General features: G+C 45.1%; 1 protein-coding gene across 1 annotated transcript in view; it reads left to right on the top strand.

Annotated features, from left to right (window-relative positions):
* Window positions 1–2375: 2375 nt before the first annotated feature.
* The window catches only part of NPL (N-acetylneuraminate pyruvate lyase), a 45030-nt gene continuing 26480 nt past the window's right edge, over window positions 2376–20925 (top strand). The window contains exons 1-4 of the mRNA XM_040263844.1: window positions 2376–2426; window positions 7216–7299; window positions 18084–18157; window positions 19255–19342. Of these exons, the coding sequence (XP_040119778.1) occupies window positions 7232–7299; window positions 18084–18157; window positions 19255–19342 (230 nt within the window). The 5' untranslated portion in view covers window positions 2376–2426; window positions 7216–7231. The remainder of the gene's footprint in view (window positions 2427–7215; window positions 7300–18083; window positions 18158–19254; window positions 19343–20925) is intronic.

The raw sequence follows: 20925 nt of genomic DNA, 5'->3' as shown, positions 1-20925 counted from the left end.
AAATAGATGTTTTTCTGGAACTCTCTTGCTTTTTCCATGATCCAGTGGATGTTGGCAATTTGATCTCTGGTTCCTCTGACTTTTCTAAAACCAGCTTGAACATCAGGGAGTTCACGGTTCACATATTGCTGAAGCCTGGCTTGGAGAATTTTGAGCATTACTTTACTAGCATGTGAGATAAGTGCAATTGTGCAGTAGTATGAGCATTCTTTTGAACTGCCTTTCTTTGGGTTTGGAATGAAAACTGACCTTTTCCAGTCCTGTGGCCACTGCTGAGTTTTCCAAATTTGCTGGCATATTGAGTGTAGCACTTTCACAGCACCATCTTTTAGGATTTGAAAGAGCTCAACTGGAATTCCATCACCTCCACTAGCTTTGTTCATAGTGATGCTTTCTAAGGCCCACTTGACTTCACATTCCTAGATGTCTGGCTTTAGATTAGTGATCACATCATCATGACTATCTGGGTTGTGAAGATCTTTTTTGTACAGTTCTTCTGTGTATTCTTGCCACCTCTTCTTTATATCTTCTGCTTCTGTTAGGTCCATACCATTTCTGTCCTTTATCGAGCCCATCTTTGCATGAAATGTTCCCTTGGTATCTCTAATTTTCTTGAAGAGATTTCTAGTCTTTCCCAATCTGTTGTTTTCCTCTATTTCTTTGCATTGATCGCTGAGGAAGGCTTTCTTATCTCTTCTTGCTATTCTTGGGAACTCTGCATTCAGATGCTTGTATCTTTCCTTTTCTCCTTTGCTTTTCACCTCTCTTCTCTTCACAGCTATTTGTAAGGCCTCCTCAGACAGCCATTTTGCTTTTTTGCATTTCTTTTCCATGGGGATGGTCTTGATCCCTGTCTCCTGTACAATGTCACAAACCTCATTCCATAGTTCATCAGGCACTCTATCTATCAGATCTAGGCCCTTAAATCTATTTCTCACTTCCACTGTATAATCATAAAGGATTCGATTTAGGTCATACCTGAATGGTCTAGTAGTTTTCCCTACTTTCTTCAATTTAAGTCTGAATTTGGTAATAAGGAGTTCATGATCTGAGCCACAATCAGCTCTTGGTCTTGTTTTTGTTGACTGTATAGAGCTTCTCCATCTTTGGCTGCATAGAATATAATCAATCTGATTTCGGTGTTGACCATCTGGTGATGTCCATGTGTAGAATCTTCTCTTGTGTTGTTGGAAGAGGGTGTTTGCTATGACCAGTGCATTTTCTTGGCAAAACTCTATTAGTCTTTGCCCTGCTTCATTCCGCATTCCAAGGCCAAATCTGCCTGTTACTCCAGGTGTTTCTTGACTTCCTACTTTTGCATTCCAGTCCCCTATCATGAGAAGGACATCTTTTTTGGGTGTTAGTTCTGAAAGGTCTTGTAGGTCTTCATAAAACCATTCAACTTCAGCTTCTTCAGCATTACTGATTGGGGCATAGACTTGGATAACTGTGATATTGAATGGTTTGCCTTGGAGAGGAAGAGAGATCATTCTGTCGTTTTTGAGATTGCATCCAAGTACTGCATTTTGGACTCTTTTGTTGACCATGATGGCTACTCCATATATATAAATATATATATATATATATATTTTTTTTTTTTAAGATTCCTTTCCCATTTAGGTCATTACAGAGTACTGAATAGAGTTCCCTGTGTTATACAGTAGGTCCTTATTAGTTATTTATTTTATAGATAGTAGTGTGTATGTGTATGTGTTAGTCCCAATTTCCCCATTTATCACTCCTCCTTTTCCCTCCTTGTAACCGGCAAGTTTGTGTTCTCTAAATGACTCTGTCTCTGTTTCACAAATTAGTTCATTTTACCATTTTTTTAGATTCCACTTAAACGCAACATATGATATATGTCTTTCTGACTCACTTCACTCGGTATGACAACAATCTCTAGGTGTATCTTTCTAACAGGAGAACCTTCGGGGTTGGGGCAGCAGCTGGAGCTGGAAGATCAGGGAATCCCCAAGGGGCAGGCAGTGTTCTCAGCACGCTTCTAGAACAGCAGCACGAATTTCCAAATCCGTTGTTGCAGGGCCTCGGGCAGAAGGCCGGTTAACACAGAAAGGAGCCCAGAAGGGGAAGAACCGGCCCAGCAGAAGAAAAAGAGAAGATAGGTGTGGCTGCACCTGAGGAGAGGTGCAGGACGGACGGGATGACTGCGCGCTCGGAGAACCCAGGTGCTCACAACTGTTGGGGAGCCGGAGCTGCGCGCCTGTGGGCAGCCAGACCCCGGCGTTGGCGGGGGCACCCCGGGAAGAGGGAACTCCACCTGTGCGCCCGGCCTTGGGCCGCGGGCGGCGCGGGCGGAACTGCAGCTCCCGGGCCGGGCGGGGCGGGCACGTGGTGCGCGGCTGCAGCGGTAAAGAACGCCCCTGGGAGCCGGAGCGCAGCGGCGCAGGCGGCCTCGCGGCGGCTGGGTGAGCGCGCCCGGGCGGCGTGGACGGACGCACCGACGGACGGACGCATGGAGACCGACAGACAGGGAATGAGCGCAGAGGGGCGTCGGGGAGTGGACTCGGGGGTGGGTGAGACAGTGACGGCCGGACGCAAAGGTCAAGGCCGGGAGCTGGAAAATGGAGTCTGGGGGAGTGTGAACGCGACACCCTCCCGGCCCGGGGGGAGTGTCCGGACTGACGGACGGACGGACGGACGAGAAGGGGGACCCACTCCGCTAGGTTCTGTCCAGACCGCAGAGCCGGGCCTCAAGGATCCTTTTTTTAAAATGATCAGAGTGAGCCACTGGGGAGAAGAGAGTTTAGGGATTAAGTGGGATCCAGTCCCTTCATTTGATGGGCGCTGTATTTCTGCATTTTTGTGTGTTTAGTTTCTCTATTTCTGTCTTTCGAGTGACTCTCCACGCCTAGAACTGCATCTTCCTCTTCCTCCCCCAGCGATTTTTTTAAACTTTGTTCTTTTAAGAGAGCTTGACTTAGGCAGCTTGAATTATTTGCACTAAGGATTCTTGTCTGTGGAAAGAGGTGTTAGATTTCGAGAGTAATAAGTGTTTAAGTAATGATACTCTAAATACTCCTATTTACAAAACATGGATCATTCTCAGTTACCATGGTTGTGATTTTTTTTTTTTTTAACTCCATCTCTTCCTGAAGCAGTTTCACAGTTTGCAAAGCCAGTAAACTTTGCTCATTTATTTTCCCTTGTGGCTCAGCTGGTAGAGAATCCGCCTGCAATGCAGGAGACCTGGGTTCGATCGCTGGGTTGGGAAGATCACCTGGAGGAGGGAAAGACTTCCCACTCCAGTATTCTGGCCTGGAGAACTCCATGGACTGTATAGGCCATGGGGTCGCAAAGAGTCAGACACGACTGAGCGACTTGTACTTCACTTCACTTCCTGAAGCATTTTCACGGTTTCTAAAGCCAACAAACTGCTCATTTATTTAGTGTATTGCTCCGCACAAAGATAAATTTTTGAACCGTTCTTGCCCCCTGACGGCTTACACTGGAAAAGAAGAGCCAGAACTACCTATCTCTGATGTAGTTTTTAGTGAAAAGCAAATGTTTGAGGGAATTCTAAAGAGTAAGAAATTATTTTCATTTAGGGGATCAGAGAATGTCCTCTCATATTTAAGGTGAGTTCCAAAAGTTGGTTATATTGAAGGGGCTGAAATGGGAGATACTGCCATTCTGGGTGGGAGAACAGGCGAGCCAGGACAAGGTAGGTTGCAACAGAGCACCAGGGACCAGTTGGACTGGGGCACTTCAGGTGTGGGGAGATCTCTACAGAGACAATAGACCAGGAAACTGGGTATTTGTCCCATGGAAGCCAGGAAGAAGTTAATTAGTGTTTTCTGAGCAGGGCCAAATCAAGATCATTAATGTCTGAGCTACTAGGTTAATCTGGTAGCCTGCCTATGTTGGAGAAGAGAGTTGGAGTTAGGACAGTGATTCCCAACTCTTATCCCAAGCCTCATATTTTTTAACAAAGCAAGCTGTATTTAAGTGCACTTAATTTGAGACATTGATAGATAGATAAGTCTTTCTATCTTGCCAGTCCAGGCTTTTGACCATCCTAAGAATATCCTTGTAACTGCCCTAAATATGAAATAAATGCAGCTAAAAGCACAAGAATATGGAAATCTAGAGTGTACGGCCTCTAGGAGACTTGATATGGAACCTAGCTCTCTGAACTTTTATCTCTTGAACCTTCTTGAGCCCCTTTAATATGGAGTTGTGCCCATTGGTCTAGATAAGAGGTGATTAACGATGTGTAAATTATGAGAGGGACACTAAGGGGAGCAGGAAGGGTTGCAGGGAAAGAAGATAACAGATGGAAAGGAAATGACTTAGTCCCTGAATAGAAAAGAGTAGCCAGTGTTGGGGAGGTGGTGCCGACGGAGCTGAGATGACAGGAAACGTGCTGATAAAGGAAAGCTGCCTATTCTCTCCTATAGTCAGCAAGCAAGACTATTCATGTAATTCTCTCAGCATCCCTATGAAAAGTGATTACTGTTATCCCCGTTTACAGAAGGGGAACCTGAAGCACAGAGAGGTTAAAGAGTAGTCCTGAGGTCACCCAGCTTGTAAGTGGTGGAGCCAGGATGTGGATGCAGGAAGTCTGACTCCAGACCTAGAGCTCTAACCCTGCTAGTGTAAGGAGCAAACGAAGACAGTGTTTAGATGATCAGATGGCAGGTTTGCTTTAGGCTGTCCTGAGTTGAGATGCGTGCAGGAGGAGGATGCGTGCAGTTGACGGTGTGCAGTGGACACAGTGTCAGCATCATTTGGTGCTCAGACCTTCCTCTGGGGTAGACAGGGTCCTGTGTTCCTGGCCTTGCATTTTCCCCATGGGCCAGGTGATTACATTTCTCTTTCAAAACTTCCAACAGGATTTAGTGTCATCTTCAAACTAGGAGAAGTCAGAGAAATCCTAGTATCCTTTATATCTGGTAAGGTTCCCTTTATTGCCCTTCAATACAGAGCAAAACTACTCGAAGGCTTTGGGCTTAATTTCAGGAGCCGAGCTCACCAGGGATGTATCTATTTGTAAGGGGAGGTATCACCATTGGCCAGCCACAAAAACAATATGTTTTGCCACCTGTACCCTTTCATGTTTTTGTCCTTGCTCTGCCCTGTTTCTAGCTTCAAGAGCTCACTTGAGCCAGGATCTTAGGGGATACAGAAAAAGTAGAAGAAGTGATCTCTGTACTCTGGAAGTTTATGCTCCTATTTGGGAAGATGAGATTAACAGTTATAAAAAATAAACACAATAGGATAGTCCATAATATTACATTATGTGGGTCAAATTTAAGCATAGTGGGCATTGGTGTTTTTTTGGTGCACTAGGTCTTTGTTGCTGTGCATGGACTTTCTCTAGTTGTGGTGAGCAAGGGGAGGCTACTCTTCCTTGTGGGTGTGCAGTCTTCTCATTGCAGTGGCTTCTCTTGTTGTGAAGCACAGGCTCTAGTTGTAGCTTTGGGGCTCTAGAGCTCAGGCTCAGTGGATGTGCACAGGCTTAGTTGTTTTGCAGCACGTGGAATCTTCGCGGACCAGGGATCAAACCTATGTCCTCTGTGTTGGCCGGTGGATTCTTACCTGTTGCACCACCAGGGAGTCTGGCATTGGGCTTTTAAAAGTGACCTCAGAACTATAATGGGGCTTCCCTGTGGCTCAGAGGTTAAAGCGTCTGCCACCAATGTGTGAGACCCGGGTTCGATCCCTGAGTCGGGAAGATTCCCTGGAGAAGGAAATGGTAACCCACTCCAGTATTCTTGCCTGGAGCATCCCATGGACAGAGAAGCCTGGTAGGCTACAGTCCAAGGGGTCGCAAAGAGTCGGACACGGCTGAGCGACTTCACTTTCACTTCAGAACTATAATATACTCTCTCTTGTTAATTATAGACATCACTAACTTTTCACCAAGTCAAACATCTTTTGTATAATTGTCACCAAATACTCTGATTATGTTTTATTTTCTTCTTCAATTGTTAGACTTTGCATGTGTGGCTTCAAATTTTCATGTCCTCCAGCTCAAAAATTAATAGTGCTCTGTAACTAGTTAAATGGCAGAGGTGGGAGATGAACCAGGTAGCCTCCTGTGGAATCTAGGCTATTAACCAGGATGCTTGATGCCTCTCATTGCCTGTTTTGGGCAACTTCTTGGCTTTTTTATGCTGGTTATGAGCAGGTACATTCTCAGCCAGGTGGTGAGGGATCCCTTTACCCCAAATGAGTGTTTACGAGGTTCATTGTCTCAGCAGAGATCTCTGTGGAAGTAATCATCCAGCTACAATCTGGACACCTCATTCAATCACTCACATAGAAAGAAAGAAGAAAGTGAAGTCACTCAGTTGTGTCCAACTCTTTGGGACCCCATGGACTGTAGCCTGCCAGGCTCCTCCATCCATGGGATTTTCCAGGCAAGAGTACTGGAATGGGTTGCCATTTCCTTCTCCAGGGGATCTTCCTGACCCAGGGATTGAACCTGGGTCTCCCGCACTGCAGGCAGACTCTTTACCATCTGAGCCACCAGGGAAGCCCAATCACTCACATATCCATCACTTTTTAATTGAACACAAGGTGTCCAACAGAGCAGTCAGTTCAGGGAAAGCAAAGACAAATGAAATCTATTTCCTGTCATGGGGGAGCTTGGTCTAGTGGGGAAGAGGTAAATGTAGTGTTTGCGATGTGATTTACTAAAGCCAGGGAAACAGGGAAAAACTGATTAAAACTAGAATATGAAAGGATAGTTAGGTAAATCTAATGATAATTATGTAGCTCACACTGAAGCCTTTTAAGGCTTAAATACTGGTCTCAGGGGAGATTCTTGCTCAATCATATGAAGTTATGAAACGACATAAGACTGTCCCTTTTCTCCTGACCATATTTCAACCTGAGTAATGTATTTGACCTTGCTGAATTCGGTTCATATTCTTTCTTCTGCTGTTTTTCATCCCTGCTCTCTGAGGTTTCAAACTGCCTTGGTCATCTGTATAGATAAGCTGGGAGTCCTTTCCAATGGTATTTTCCTAGAACATTACCCTCTTGTCTCCATCTCTCCTGTCTTTAAAATATAGTTTCCTCCTTTACAGTGTAAAGCTCTCACATTTTACATTCCTCTCATTTGCTCTGTGTTTGTACACTTGTAAGCATTTTTCACAGTTCTAAACTGTGTAGGAATGGACTTTGCCCCAGAGTTTTATCATTAATTGACATTTCTTGAAGACAGGAAGGACATTATATGTTTTCCAGACATTTCAGCAACTCGATGGCCTCCCCAAAGAAGAAGCTCCAAGGTCTTGTTGCTGCGACCATCACGCCGATGACCGAGCATGGGTAACTATGGTTTGGGACTAAAGAGATCTCCCTCCTCCGTAATGATCCAAAGGTCTCCATAGTAGTGGTGGCTTGGACTCTGTAGCTTCTACCCCTACAGTGTCTCTGAGCCCAGGTCAGAGAAGAGGTCTCTATATCCCAGGCAGTGCGAAGGGAGATGAGATAATATATGGCAGCTCACCTTCTTCCCAGTGTCCATAGCCCCACAAAGCAAAATTCTGCATGCATTTCATCAGAGCCCTGCCCATTCCAAGTAAGACCAGTGGAGTTGGGTGCGGAAAATCTCATTTTAGCAGGATTTGATATCAAGCTTTGGCCTCTAGAAGCTGTGTCTAGACTGTTCATGGACGTGATGAAATGTTCTACCCTGAAGGAAGTGGGGAAGGTTTCTGCCAGATGGCCCCCTTAAGGCATGTTTTACAGACTCATTTCAACATTGGTTAAATGATGGGGAGCTTGCAAAAGGGAGGTAATAACAGATGACTGCTGAGAAATTGTTACCCAAGCAAGCGTTTTCCAGATGAATAGTATGGTGGTACTAGCAGAGAGTGGTCATGTGCCCCGGGCATCCATGAGCAATATATATATCCTCCCTGAACGTTACCATTAACACAATGGGGATTTGTCCACCTTCTGGATCTGTTTTTGACATGTTAGAAGAAAAGCTTCTCCTTTCTTCCTCTATTTAATTGCAGCCATACCTACATTATGGAGTTATGAGTATTAAAATGAGATAATCCATTACTAGTGTTTAGCACAGGGTCAGCATGTGCTTAGGTTAATTAGTTTGAATTGCTATTATGGCATAAGGGATAAATGAAAGATGACGTATTCTATAAGCCTTTAAATAAGACTTATGCTTTTGGTCTTTTGTTACTGAATTTTTACAAACCTTAACCCTATCCCTTTAAAGGGGATGACATTTTTTATGACTTTACTGTTCTTAATTCAGAGTTGGCTGTATCACAGTCTTCCCTTAGGCCATTGGAGTTCAAACATTTTAACTGCTAAGATTCTCAAAAAATCACATCTTTACTAGGTCTAAGTAAAATTCTTGCTGAGATGGCATGGTTAATAGCATTTTTTTTTTTTTCTGTTGCCTCTCCATTTCCACAAGTGCTAAGAAAGACTGAAGTCAGCTCTATTCTCAATGTGTCAGCTACTTGTTGGGCAGATAAAACAGCAGTCATGTGATTGCATGAGCAGACAGGATTTACTTCCTGTTGTGGAGTAAGATCCTGTTTGCAAGCTCAGAACACTGCATCTGGTTGGTGCTACTTTAACCTTTTTAATCAGATCCCTCTTAGCCTAGAAGTGGCTTTCTTCAAAGTCCTGCTTGTTCATCTGGAACCCTCGCAGTGTCTGTGTTTTCACTCTATCCTGCTGTTTCCCTGGGATACCAGGACCCACACATATTAGAGATAACTAAAATGACTCTGCTTTTCTGGATGCTTCTCTGTTTCCCAAATACTTCTAGCCCTGTTGCCTCCATTCACTATTTCCTCTTTTTTTTCATGAATTCTTTTCTCTTCTAGGACCCTCTCTTTCCTGAAGTGTGAAATAAAAATGTGTTTTTATAAGGGCCTTGTAAGAATTTAAATTAAATCAAAATGTGTGTAAGTACATGGTACATAGTATGCATGTAAGTTTTGTCAGTTCCCTTTTCTCTCCATCTTTCTGCTCCATCCAAACATTCCTATAGCTATGAAGCAGGTTTGGAGCACCCACCAAGAGCAGGTGGATATTAACCTACTTGCCCACAAGAGAATCTGTTTTTCTGACATGTTTTCTAAGAGACAGGACAGAAAGAAGAGCCACATGGAATCTAACACCTAGAAATTCTGCCCAGTGACCTACCAACATAGGAGGTTTCCTAACCTGGCTCTTAAACCACGGCCTCCATAATTCAGAATGGCTGAAGATTCTTTTTTCTTCATAATTCTAGTGATTCAACTCTGGACATAAGTTGATGTCCTAAAGTGAGGAAGTTGGCAGGAAAAAAACATGGTTAAATAAATTTTAGTTAGAATATCTGGGTTCCTAACCCCCCGCTCTGACACCACTAGCTATCTGACCCTGGGGAGCTCTATTCACCTTGTAAAAGTTCTCTCATATTTTGTAAGGAGACAGAATTCAACCTCATAATCTCTAAGGCCATTCAAATGCTGACAGTCCACAGTTCTCTGGTGTTAGGTTATTAGGGATAGTGTGGTGATCTCCGTTAAGTAAGAATTTCTGAGTACCTGCAACTCCAGTCCATCCTTCACACTGTAGTCCAATGAGTTTCCTCATAAATAAATATAATCATTTGATGGACATGAACTTGGGCAAGTTCCGGGAGATGGTGAGGGACAGGGAGGCCTGGTGTGCTGCGGTCCATGAGGTCACAGAGTCGGACGTGACTTGGCGACTGAACAACAACAGCAAATTAGATTTACTCTCTAAGAATCTCTCCGAAGTCCGTTTTGCCTAAGCTTTGCTACTCGCATGGAATCTAAGTCTGTTTTGCCTAAGCTTTGCCACTCGCATGGTCCATGGACCGTTAGCTCCAACATCACATAGGAACTTGCCAGAGATGCAGTATCTCAGGTACTACTACACACCACTGAACTAGAACCTGTATTTTAGCGGTGTCCCTGAATGATTCTTTAGCACATTGAAGTCTGGCATCAACTGGTTGAAGCCCAGAAGCTGGGATGACATAGGAAGTCCTTTACAGTCTACCTTTCCCACTATATTTCTTTTCCCCTTTACACATTTTGTATCTTCTGCCTTTTTCTACCACCATCCTCTCCTTTCCCTGCTCTATTTGAACTTGTCTATTCATCCATCATTGAGTTAGACAATGCTGTGGTCCTAGTGTGATTAGATTGACTAGTTTTCTGTGACTATGGTTTCAGTGTGTCTGCCTTCTTGCAACACTTACCATCTTACTTGGATTTCTCTTACCTTGGACAAGGGGTATCTCCTCACCACCGCCCCTCCCAACCTTGAGTGTGGAATAGCTCCTCTAGGCCCTCTGGTGCCCACGCAGCTACCGCTCCTTGGACCTGGGGTCGCTCCTCCTGGCCGCCACCCCAGCCTTGGGCGTGGGGCAGCTCCTTTAGGCTGCGGCCCCTGACCTCGAACGTGGGGTAGCTAATGAAACTAAGTCATGCCCTGTGGGGCCACCCAGGCCTGGCACTCTTGGCCGCCGCCCCTGACCTCGGACGCGGGGTAGCTCCTCTAGGCTGCCGCCCCTGACCTCAGACGTGGGGTAGCTAATGAAAATAAGTCATGCCCTGTGGGGCCACCCAAGAAGGGCGGGCATGGTGGAGAGGTCTGACACAATGTGGTCCACTGGAGAAGAGAATACCAAACCACTTCAGTATTCTTGCCTTGAGAACCCCATGAACAGTATGAAAAAGCAAAATGATAGGATACCAAAAGAGGAACTACCCCAGTCAGTAAGTGCCCAATATGCTACTGAAGATCAGTGGACAAATAACTCCAGAAAGAATGAAGGGATGGAGCCAAGGCAAAAACAATACCCAGTTGTGGATGTGACTGGTGATAGAAGCAAGATCCGATGCTGTAAAGAGCAGTATTGCATAGGAACCTGGAATGTCAGGTCCATGAATCAAGGCAAATTGGAAGTGGTCAAACAGGAGATGGCAAGAGTGAATGTTGACATTCTAGGAATCAGCAAACTAAAATGGACTGGAATGGGTGAATTTAATTCAGATGACCATTATATCTACTATTGCGAGCAGGAATCCCTTAGAAGAAATGGAGTAGCCATCATGGTCAACAAAAGAGTCCAAAATGCAGTACTTGGATGCAATCTCAAAAACGACAGAATGATCTCTGTTTGTTTCCAAGGCAAACCATTCAATATCATGGTAATCCAAGTCTATGCCCCAACCAGTAATGCTGAAGAAGCTGAAGTTGAATGGTTCTATGAAGACCTACAAGACCTTTTAGAATTAACACCTAAAAGAGATGTCCTTTTCATTATAGGGGACTGGAAAGCAAAAGTAGAAAGTCAAGAAACACCCGGTGTAACAGGCAAATTTGGCCTTGGAATACGGAATGAAGCAGGGCAAAGACTAATAGAGTTTTGCCAAGAAAATGCACTGGTCATAGCAAACACCCTCTTCCAACAACACAAGAGAAGGCTCTATACGTGGATATCACGAGATGGTCAACACCGAAATCAGATTGGTTATATTCTCTGCAGCCAAAGATGGAGAAGCTCTATATAGTCAACAAAAACAAGACCAGGAGCTGATTGTGGCTCAGATCATGAACTCCTTATTACCAAATTCAGACTTAAATTGAAGAAAGTAAGGAAAACCGCTAGACCATTCAGGAATGACCTAAATCAAATCCCTTATGATTATACAGTGGAAGTCAGAAATAGATTTAAGGGCCTAGATCTGATAGATAGAGTGCCTGATGAACTATGGAATGAGGTTCATGACATTGCACAGGAGACAGGGATCAAGACCATCCCCATGGAAAAGAAATGCAAAAAAGCAAAATGGCTGTCTGAGGAGGCCTTACAAATAGCTGTGAAGAGAAGAGAGGTGAAAAGCAAAGGAGAAAAGGAAAGATACAAGCATCTGAATGCAGAGTTCCAAAGAATAGCAAGAAGAGATAAGAAAGCCTTCCTCGGACATCAATGCAAAGAAATAGAGGAAAACAACAGAATGGGAAAGACTAGAGATCTCTTCAAGAAAATTAGAGATACCAAGGGAACATTTCATGCAAAGATGGGCTCGATAAAGGACAGAAATGGTATGGACCTAACAGAAGCAGAAGATATTAAGAAGAGGTGGCAAGAATACACAGAAGAACTATACAAAGAAGATCTTCACGGCCAAGATAATCACAATGGTGTGATCACTCACCTAGAGCCAGACATCCTGGAATGTGAAGTCAAGTGGGCCTTAGAAAGCATCACTATGAACAAAGCTAGTGGAGGTGATGGAATTCCAGTTGAGCTCTTTCAAACTCTGAAAGATGATGCTGTGAAAGTGCTGCACTCAATATGCCAGCAAATTTGGAAAACTCAGCAGTGGCCATAGGACTGGAAAAGGTCAGTTTTCATTCCAATCCCAAAGAAAGGCAATGCCAAAGAATGCTCAAACTACCACACAATTGCACTCATCTCACACGATAGTAAAGTAGTGCTCAAAATTCTCCAAGCCAGGCTTCAGCAATACGTGAACTGTAAACTCCCAGATGTTCAAGCTGGTTTTAGAAAAGTCAGAGGAACCAGAGATCAAATTGCCAATATCCTATGGATCATCGAAAAAGCGAGAGAGTTCCAGGAAAACATCTATTTCTGCTTTATTGACTATGCTAAAGCTTTTGCCTGTGTGGATCACAATAAACTGTGGAAAATTCTGAAATAGATGGGAATACCAGACCACCTGACCTGAAGCAGGTGGTCTTGAGAAACCTATATGCAGGTCAGGAAGCAACAGTTAGAACTGGACATGAAACAACAGACTGGTTCCAAATAGGAAAAGGAGTCCGTCAAGGCTGTATATTGTCACCCTGCTTATTTAACTTATATGAAGAGTACATCATGAGAAACGCTGGACTGGAAGAAACACAGGCTGGAATCAAGATTGCCGGGAGAAATATCAATAACCTCAGATATGCAGATGACACCACCCTTATGGCAGAAAGTGAAGAGAAACTCAAAAGCCTCTTGATGAAAGTGAAAGTGGAGAGTGAAAAAGTTGGCTTAAAGCTCAACATTCAGAAAACGAAGATCATGGCATCTGGTCCCATCACTTCATGGGAAATAGATGGGGAAACAGTGGAAACAGTGTCAGACTTTATTTTTTTGGGCTCCAGAATCACTGCAGATGGTGACTGCAGCCATGAAATTAAAAGACGCTTACTCCTTGGAAGGAAAGTTATGACCAACCTAGATAGCATGTTCAAAAGCAGAGACATTACTTTGCCAACAAAGGTCTATCTAGTCAAGGCTATGGTTCTTCCAGTGGTCATGTGTGGATGTGAGAGTTGGACTGTGAAGAAAGCTGAGAGCTGAAGAATTGATGCTTTTGAACTGTGGTGTTGGAGAAGACTCTTGAGAGGCCCTTGGACTGCAAGGAGATCCAACCAGTCCATTCTGAAGGAAATCAGCCCTGGGATTTCTTTGGAAGGACTGATGCTAAAGCTGAAGCTCCAGTACTTTGGCCACCTCATGTGAAGAGTTGACTCATTGGAAAAGACTCTGATGCTGGGAGGGATTGGGGGCAGGAGAAGAAGGGGACGACCCAGGATGAGATGGCTGGATGGCATCACCGGCTCGATGGACGTGAGTCTGAGTGAACTCCGGGAGTTGGTGATGGACAGGCAGGCCTGGCGTGCTGCGATTCATGGGGTCGCAAAGAGCTGGACATGACTGAGGGACTGAACTGAACTGAACTGAACTGATTCATTCATCAAAACCATCCCCTGGTCATTCTTCCCCAGTTTTCCTAAAAAGTGTTATAGAGTCCTTCCTCTGTGGTCTCATAGCACCCTGTGCCTACCTTTTCATATTATATCACAATTATTTGTTTATGATGATTACTTTAATAACTGTTTGTTACATGTATGTTTCTACCAAGAGATTTTTTTTCTTCAATCTGGCTGAGCCAGGTCTTAGTTGTAGCACGTGGGATCTCCTGTCTTTGTTTCAACATGTGGGATTTTTAGTCATGGCATAGGAATTCTTAGTTGCAGCATGTGTTGATCTAGTTCCCTGACCAGGGATCAAACCTGGAACCCCTTCATTTGTAGCCTGGAGTCTTAGCCACTAGACTAACAAGGGAAGTCACCCAACAGGCTTTGAGCTGCCTACCCTTATATATAGTTATTTATTGGGTACCAAACGCTGCATAGGGACTGAGCATATATCTTATTTATCTTTGAATCTTCAACATTTCACACAGCATATGGTAAATTTAGTTAGCTGTAATTTCATGAGGAGAGGAAGCTAACATTGATTGGCTGAACACTATGTGTTAGTCTTCATGTGGGGCATTTTAAGGGACATATTCCACTTAAATCTTCGTAGCAACTCAGAGTTGTTACTTCTGTTAGTGCAGTTGATGAAACCAAGATCCTACAGACTAATGCCTAATTGGAAAGGAAGGTCAATCTCTACCCAGCCCAATTCGTGTCTTTTTCTACATCAGAGTGAAGGACTTTTGTTTTCCTTAGTTGTTTCAAGAAGTCACTTTTTCCACTGGGCAAGTTCACAGTCATTAGAACAGAGAGTCCATTTCAGATTGGCCAAAATGTCTGGAAAAAAGTTGTGTTTTCTCCGAAGGCCCTGGACTTCGTCATGAGAATTTTTACAACACACTGTGGTAACAACAAACCTGTTACCCAGCCAGTCAAAGGGCCCGGCCCGCTGGAGATGGATTTGTGTAGACTGTCATCTTTGTAACTGTTGCGGGAGACTGAGCGACCCAGATTTCCAGAATAGGACGCTTTCCGCCTCTGGCAGGGTGGGGTCGTTGTAGCCCCTGCATGCTCCTCTCCCAAAGGAGTTTTTAAGTAACCGAGTAGTTATTTTGCCAAAAAGGATGAGTAGCTTCCATCTGATTTTGAAAGCTGAAGTGTACATGGAATAGTGTTAGAGTGAAAGTGTTAGTCACTCTGACTCTTCGCGACCCCATGGACTATAGCCCACAGGCTCCTGTCTTCATGGGATTCTTCAGGCAAGAATACTGGAGTGGGTTGCCATTCTCTTCTCCAAGGGATCTTCCGGACCCAGGGATCGAACCTGGGTATCCTGCATTGAAGACAGATTCTTTACCATCTGAGGCACCAGGGAAACCCAGGAAAACATTAGATTAAACCAAAAGAAAGCATATTAAAGTGAGTACAGTGCCTACTAGGCCTCGGTCACCTGGAGCTCTAGAGGCTCCTCCTTGGTGAAAAGGCCAGGCCTGCTCTCGGTGTGTAAGTATGTGGCCAGGGTGGAACTGGGGAGATGTTGAGACTTCAGTGAAAGTCTGGAGGAGCCACTGTGTCTGAATCCATGACTCCAGCATAAGCTATTGCCCAGAGACTTTATTTCCGGTTTCCGGTCCGTGATTGGAAAGTCCCTGGGGCCTGCCAGAGGTGTCTCCTGGCTGCTTGCATGAGTAGGTGGACATCAGTGGTCAAAACTAGAGCTACTGTCACACAGACAAAGCCCCTGCTGATCGTTCCTGCATCTCAGGGCTTGTTCCAGGTGGGGAAGAGCCGACGGAAGCAGCAAGGGGCGAGTGTGTTGTAAAGGTGTGATTCCTAGTGGTCACAGATATCTGAAGCAGAGAGACTTCAAGAATTTGAGCAGGTCCAGCTGACCCAAACGAGGGTCCTGAGATGAATTGTCTAGGCAGCCCACTCACCCATCTTAGAGTCTTACTCAGTGAGACTGAGAGGCCAGGATTTGACATTTGAGCAAGTAGGGCAGGGAGGGACAGTGTTAATGATGCTGGGACATGAGCCATTATGGAAAGCACCTGCTCCCCTTGCAGGCCTTTCAACTACATTAAAGTGTCCCTTTGCCCAAGTCGCAGCTTGGACTGGTTGTCTCTTGCACATTGTGGGCAGTGGTTGCCTAGGCATCCTTTGTTTTCATCTCTATTGTTCTGTTTCCTTTGACAAATACCCTTTGATGTCTATGTTTTCTATATGGCTCAGATATTTTGGTTTCTTTTTGTTTTTTTAAGGACTCATAAGATGAAAAGAATGTTAATAAGGTTAAAATTAAATTAGTATTCTCTGGCCCCACTGACAAAAATGCAAAAGTACTAGCCAACTCATATCAATACTTAGTTTTCTTGTCAACCACACATTCTGCAACATTTAACATCCCTTGCCCCACTGTTTTCCTTTGTGTTTTCATTCTCCATCCTCCCCACCTATATTTTGATTGAGAACAGCTCACTTTATCTGATCCGTCAGTTTCTAGATTTTTAAACTCAATATGATTTTAAGGAAAAGAGCCCTTATTGCCTGAAGTATCAGATCTTTACAAGGTCAGTACTTTTCAAACTGGAAAGCACATCCAGGTCATCTGGAGGTCTTGTTACAGTGCAGATTCTGACCAGGAGAACTGTGTGTGGCCTGGGACTCATCATTTCCAGCTAATATCCCCAGACACTGATACCGCTGTTCCACAATTGACACTTTGAAAGACAAACTGATGGCAAAGTTCCTTTCCAGCTGTTAATCCCCTTTAGTTTAACACTAACACATGTAAATGGCTTTACGCCTTCCTCTATTGTCATAAATATTAAGTGCTAAAATTCTTCAATTACTAAGATTGGATCTTCTTCAGTTCAGTTCAGTTCAGTCCCTCAGTCGTGTCCGACTCTTTGTGACCCCATGAATTGCAGCACGCCAGGCCTCCCTGTCCATCACCATCTCCCGGAGTTCACCCAAACCCACGTCCATCGAGTTGGTGATGTCATCCAGCCATCTCATCCTGGGTCGTCCCCTTCTTCTCCTGCCCCCAATCCCTCCCAGCATCAGAGTCTTTTCCAGTGAGTCAACTCTTTGCATGAGGTGGCCAAAGTACCAGCTTCAGCTTTAGCATCATTCCTTCCAAAGAACAGCCAGGGCTGATCTCCTTTAAAATGGACTGGTTGGATCTCCTTGCAGTCCAAGGGACTCTCAAGAGTCTTCTCCAACACCACAGTTCAAAAGCATCAATTCTTCGGCGCTCAGCCTTCTTCACATTCCAACTCTCACATCCATACATGACCACAGGAAAGACCATAGCCTTGACTAGACAGACCTTAGTCGGCAAAGTAATGTCTCTGCTTTTGAATATACTGTCTAGGTTGGTCATAACTTTTCTTCCCAGGATTAAGTGTCTTTTAATTTCATGGCTGCAGTCACCATCTGCAGTGATTTTGGAGCCCAAAAAAATAAAGTCTGACACTGTTTCTACGGTTTCCCCATCTATTTCCCATGAAGTGATGGGACTGGATGCCATGATCTTCGTTTTCTGAATGTTGAGCTTTAAGCCAACTTTTTCACTCTCCTCTTTCACTTTCATCAAGAGGCTTTTTAGCTCCTCTTCACTTTCTGCCATAAGGGTGGTATCATCTGCATATCTGAGGTTATTGATATTTCTCCTGGCAATCTTGATTCCAGCTTGTGTTTCTTCTAGTCCAGCGTTTCTCATGATGTACTCTGCATATAAGTTAAATAAGCAGGGTGGCAATATTTTCTTACTTCCTAAGAAATGATTGCTTCTGGCCACACAGAAAATGTTAAGTTCTCATTTAATCACATCCCAGCCCATCACTCTACCCCAAAAGGGCAAAAGATAATTAAGTAATTATTTTTTAAATATTACTTGTAATGCAGTTTAAATGTAAAACCTTTGTGGATAGCTAATAAGGTTTTGCTCACATAATTGAGGCACGTGTGGCTGAGTAGAGAAGAAAAAAATCCAGGCATTATTCAGAGCAGGCTAAGAATTTCACAGTCTGGTTGGGTGGATTTGAATAATGATTAACAAGAGAGAGCAGTGATTCAGCTGTTAAGAATCTGCCTGCCAGTGCAGGAGATGCAGGTTGGACCCTTGTGTCAGGAAGACCCCCTGGAGGAGGAAATGGCAACCCATGCCAGTATTCCTGGGAAATTCCATGGACAGAGGAGCCTGACGGGCTACAGTCCATGGGGTTGCAAAAGAGTCGAGCACCACTTAGTGACTAAACAATAACATGGATTGAATAATCTAGAAAAGAATAAATGTGCATTCTTTTCCGATTTTTTGTGTTTTTCAGAGAAATCAACTTTTCAGTCATTGGTCGGTATGTGGATTATCTTGTAGAGGAACAGGGAGTGAAGAATGTCTTTGGTAAGTCATCTTTAGGGATTTCTCTACACATCTCGAGCTCAGTCCTTGGAAAGCAGATTACTAGCCTGGAGGTCACAGTGTTATTGTGTTATAGGTTATGGTTGAGCCTGGCTAAGCAGTGTAAAATTTGTGAATTTTTAGGTTCGTCAATTTTAGACCTAAAAGATGATCAAGAGATTATCTAATTTGGTAGTGTGCTTGAAATCGGCCAGGAACTGGGACCCTTTACCAGAGCACTTGCACCTAGACCAACAGACTATAAAGAGACTATAAGGGGCTAAAAATCGCTATGCACACGTGCAACTGGGGCAAATTATGAGCAATAAGATACAAAAAGGCCACGAGCCAGCAGCCACTTCTGAGGTGCTGGGAGCAAAAGCAGGGTGCTGCACACGATCCCTCCAGACTGCACACCAAGCAAGTGGGCAGACCACCTATGCCTCCTGCCCAACCCACGGACCCGCCCTCTTGTGACCCCCTTTAAGGACCGGCATGCCACTTTGGGAAACGAGCAAGGATGCCTGTTTCTGGTTCTCCCTCTCCCCGGCTGCATCACAAGCCGCCATAAAGCCTTGCCTGAAATTCTCATCTGGCGTCTTACCAATTTCTATTGATTAAGGAGTCCAAGGACCCAGGTCTCTAGACAGAGGTCGTTTTAGATCTGCAGTACCCACCATTGTCTTCGTAAGTAAATGCCGCTTAGGACCGCTGAGACATCCCAGTACTGGGTGGTATTGGTTTTCCTGCCATTAAACCCAAATAGAGAACTTGCCTGGTATGTTCAGAGACTTGCCTGAAACCTGGGCAGTCATCTCTGTCTCCATTTAAAATACTTACTCTCTATCCCTGAAAACAAGGACAGATTTGTAATTATAAATCATGCCTAACCTTCCCTGTCCTTTTGATAAGATGAAGATGAACTGAGTCTGAAGTGAAGAATGGAAACATGGCATCACACCACTGGCTCCAGACTCCTCAGTGTGTCTCCGTGTCCCTTCCTCTTGAGCAGGGGTTTCTGCCCCTGCACTGCCAGCGTTGGTGCTGGAGGAATGACAGGTATCAGCTGGTCCCCCTGACTGACTCTCTGTTTGGAACAGTGAACGGTACGACGGGAGAAGGCCTGTCCCTGAGCATCTCGGAGCGCTGCCGGGTCGCGGAGGAGTGGGTAACAAAGGGGAGGAACAAGTGAGTGGCTCCATCGAGATAAACTCCCTTATCTGCCAGGGCAGCAGAGACCACAGCTCTATCCCAGATGACACAGCCTCCGTGCCTTCCGGCCACAAGTCTAACCCACGGTCAGCTTGTGGGGAGAGGAGCGCCCTTCCTTTCCATGTGGAAGGGCAGCAAGACACTCCCGGCTCTCAGAGATCCCATCGTGGAGCCGGAAACTGCCTCTGGTCTGTTTACCAGGCCAGTCCCTTGCTAGGGGTGGGTACCCTGTCCTTGGATGAGGGGCAGAGGGCCCTGGTGGTTGGCTGCTGGCCCCTCTGCTGAGCCGCGCAGCATCATTCCTGTCTCAGGGCAGGTCCTGTTGCTTCCATCGCGTCTTGTCTCTGCACACGACTCCGAGTGCTCTCTGTGGGGCTGCCTCTCATAGGCTTAGGGAGCTTTCTGCATCCTCTAAACTTCAGTGCAATGATGGATTTTTGTCATAACACTCAATTCATGCCTGGGAAAACCAATAGAACTGCGTCGATTCAATAGGCGCAATGAACCAAGTTTGATTCGTTGTCTGCTACTTTGTGGGTTATGCACTGTGCTGGCACTGGGGATGTAAAACAGGATCTCTGCCCTCAGGTTGCTTACCATCCAGTGGAGATGTCAGGCCATGAAAACTAACACTGATCCTTCTGATAAATAGTGTAAACAGGGATCAGAGAAGGGAGTGATTGACGGTGCCTTAGATTGGAGGTAAGTCTCCGATCCTTAAACGGCGTTAGAGCACCTGGCACGTGTGCTAAGCCGCTTCAGTTGTGTCCGACTCTGCAGCTCTGTGGACCATGGCCTGCCAGGCTCCTCTGTCCATGGGATTCTCCAGGCAAGAATACTGGAGTGGGTTGCTGTGCCCTACTCCAGGGGATATTCCTGACCCAGGGGTCAAACCCGAGTCTCTTATATCTCCTGCATTGGCAGGCGGGTTCTTTAACACTAGCGCCACCTGGGAAGCCCTTGGAGCACTTGGGGCACTCTGAAATTGTACGCCAAACTTGAATGTCCACATAGGCAATTTCTGTCCATTTTCAGCCAATTTTCAGTCTGATCCTGGGCCCCAAACAATTAAAGACCATGGGCGGAGTGAGAAAACAGGAAGGCTAAGTGTAAACATTAAGAAAAGCACCAGAGGGAATTCCCTAGTGTTCCAGCAGTTTAGGAAGCTGTGCTTCTATTGCCGGGGGTGCAGCTTCGATCCCTGGTCGGGGAACTAAGATACCATATGCCTCCCAGCGTGGTCAGAAAAGAAAAGCACCAGAAACGGGAGGGTAGTGAAGCGGGCACAGACGGAAAAAACTCAGAAGGGTTGGAGGGAGATTAGGAGAGAGTCCTGTCACTGCAGGAAGGAAGGTCTTGTAGAGCGTCCAACGAACATGGGAATTAAGAGCAGGGCTTGAAGGCCAGACTGCCTGAGTCGGCTGCTGGCTCTGCCTCTCTGTAGCTCTGTGAGCTCAGGCTGGTCTTAAACGCCCTATGTTCTGTCTATCAAGCCGGAATGTTAATAGTACCCATCCTATAAGGTGGTAGTAAGGGTCCAAGCAGTGCCTGACACATAG

Source organism: Oryx dammah, unplaced genomic scaffold, assembly GCF_014754425.2.
Source record: "Oryx dammah isolate SB20612 unplaced genomic scaffold, SCBI_Odam_1.1 HiC_scaffold_21, whole genome shotgun sequence".
NCBI classification, from domain to species: Eukaryota; Metazoa; Chordata; class Mammalia; order Artiodactyla; family Bovidae; genus Oryx; species Oryx dammah.
Note: the sequence above shows the minus strand (reverse complement) of the source record. Positions and strands in the feature narration are given on the sequence as shown.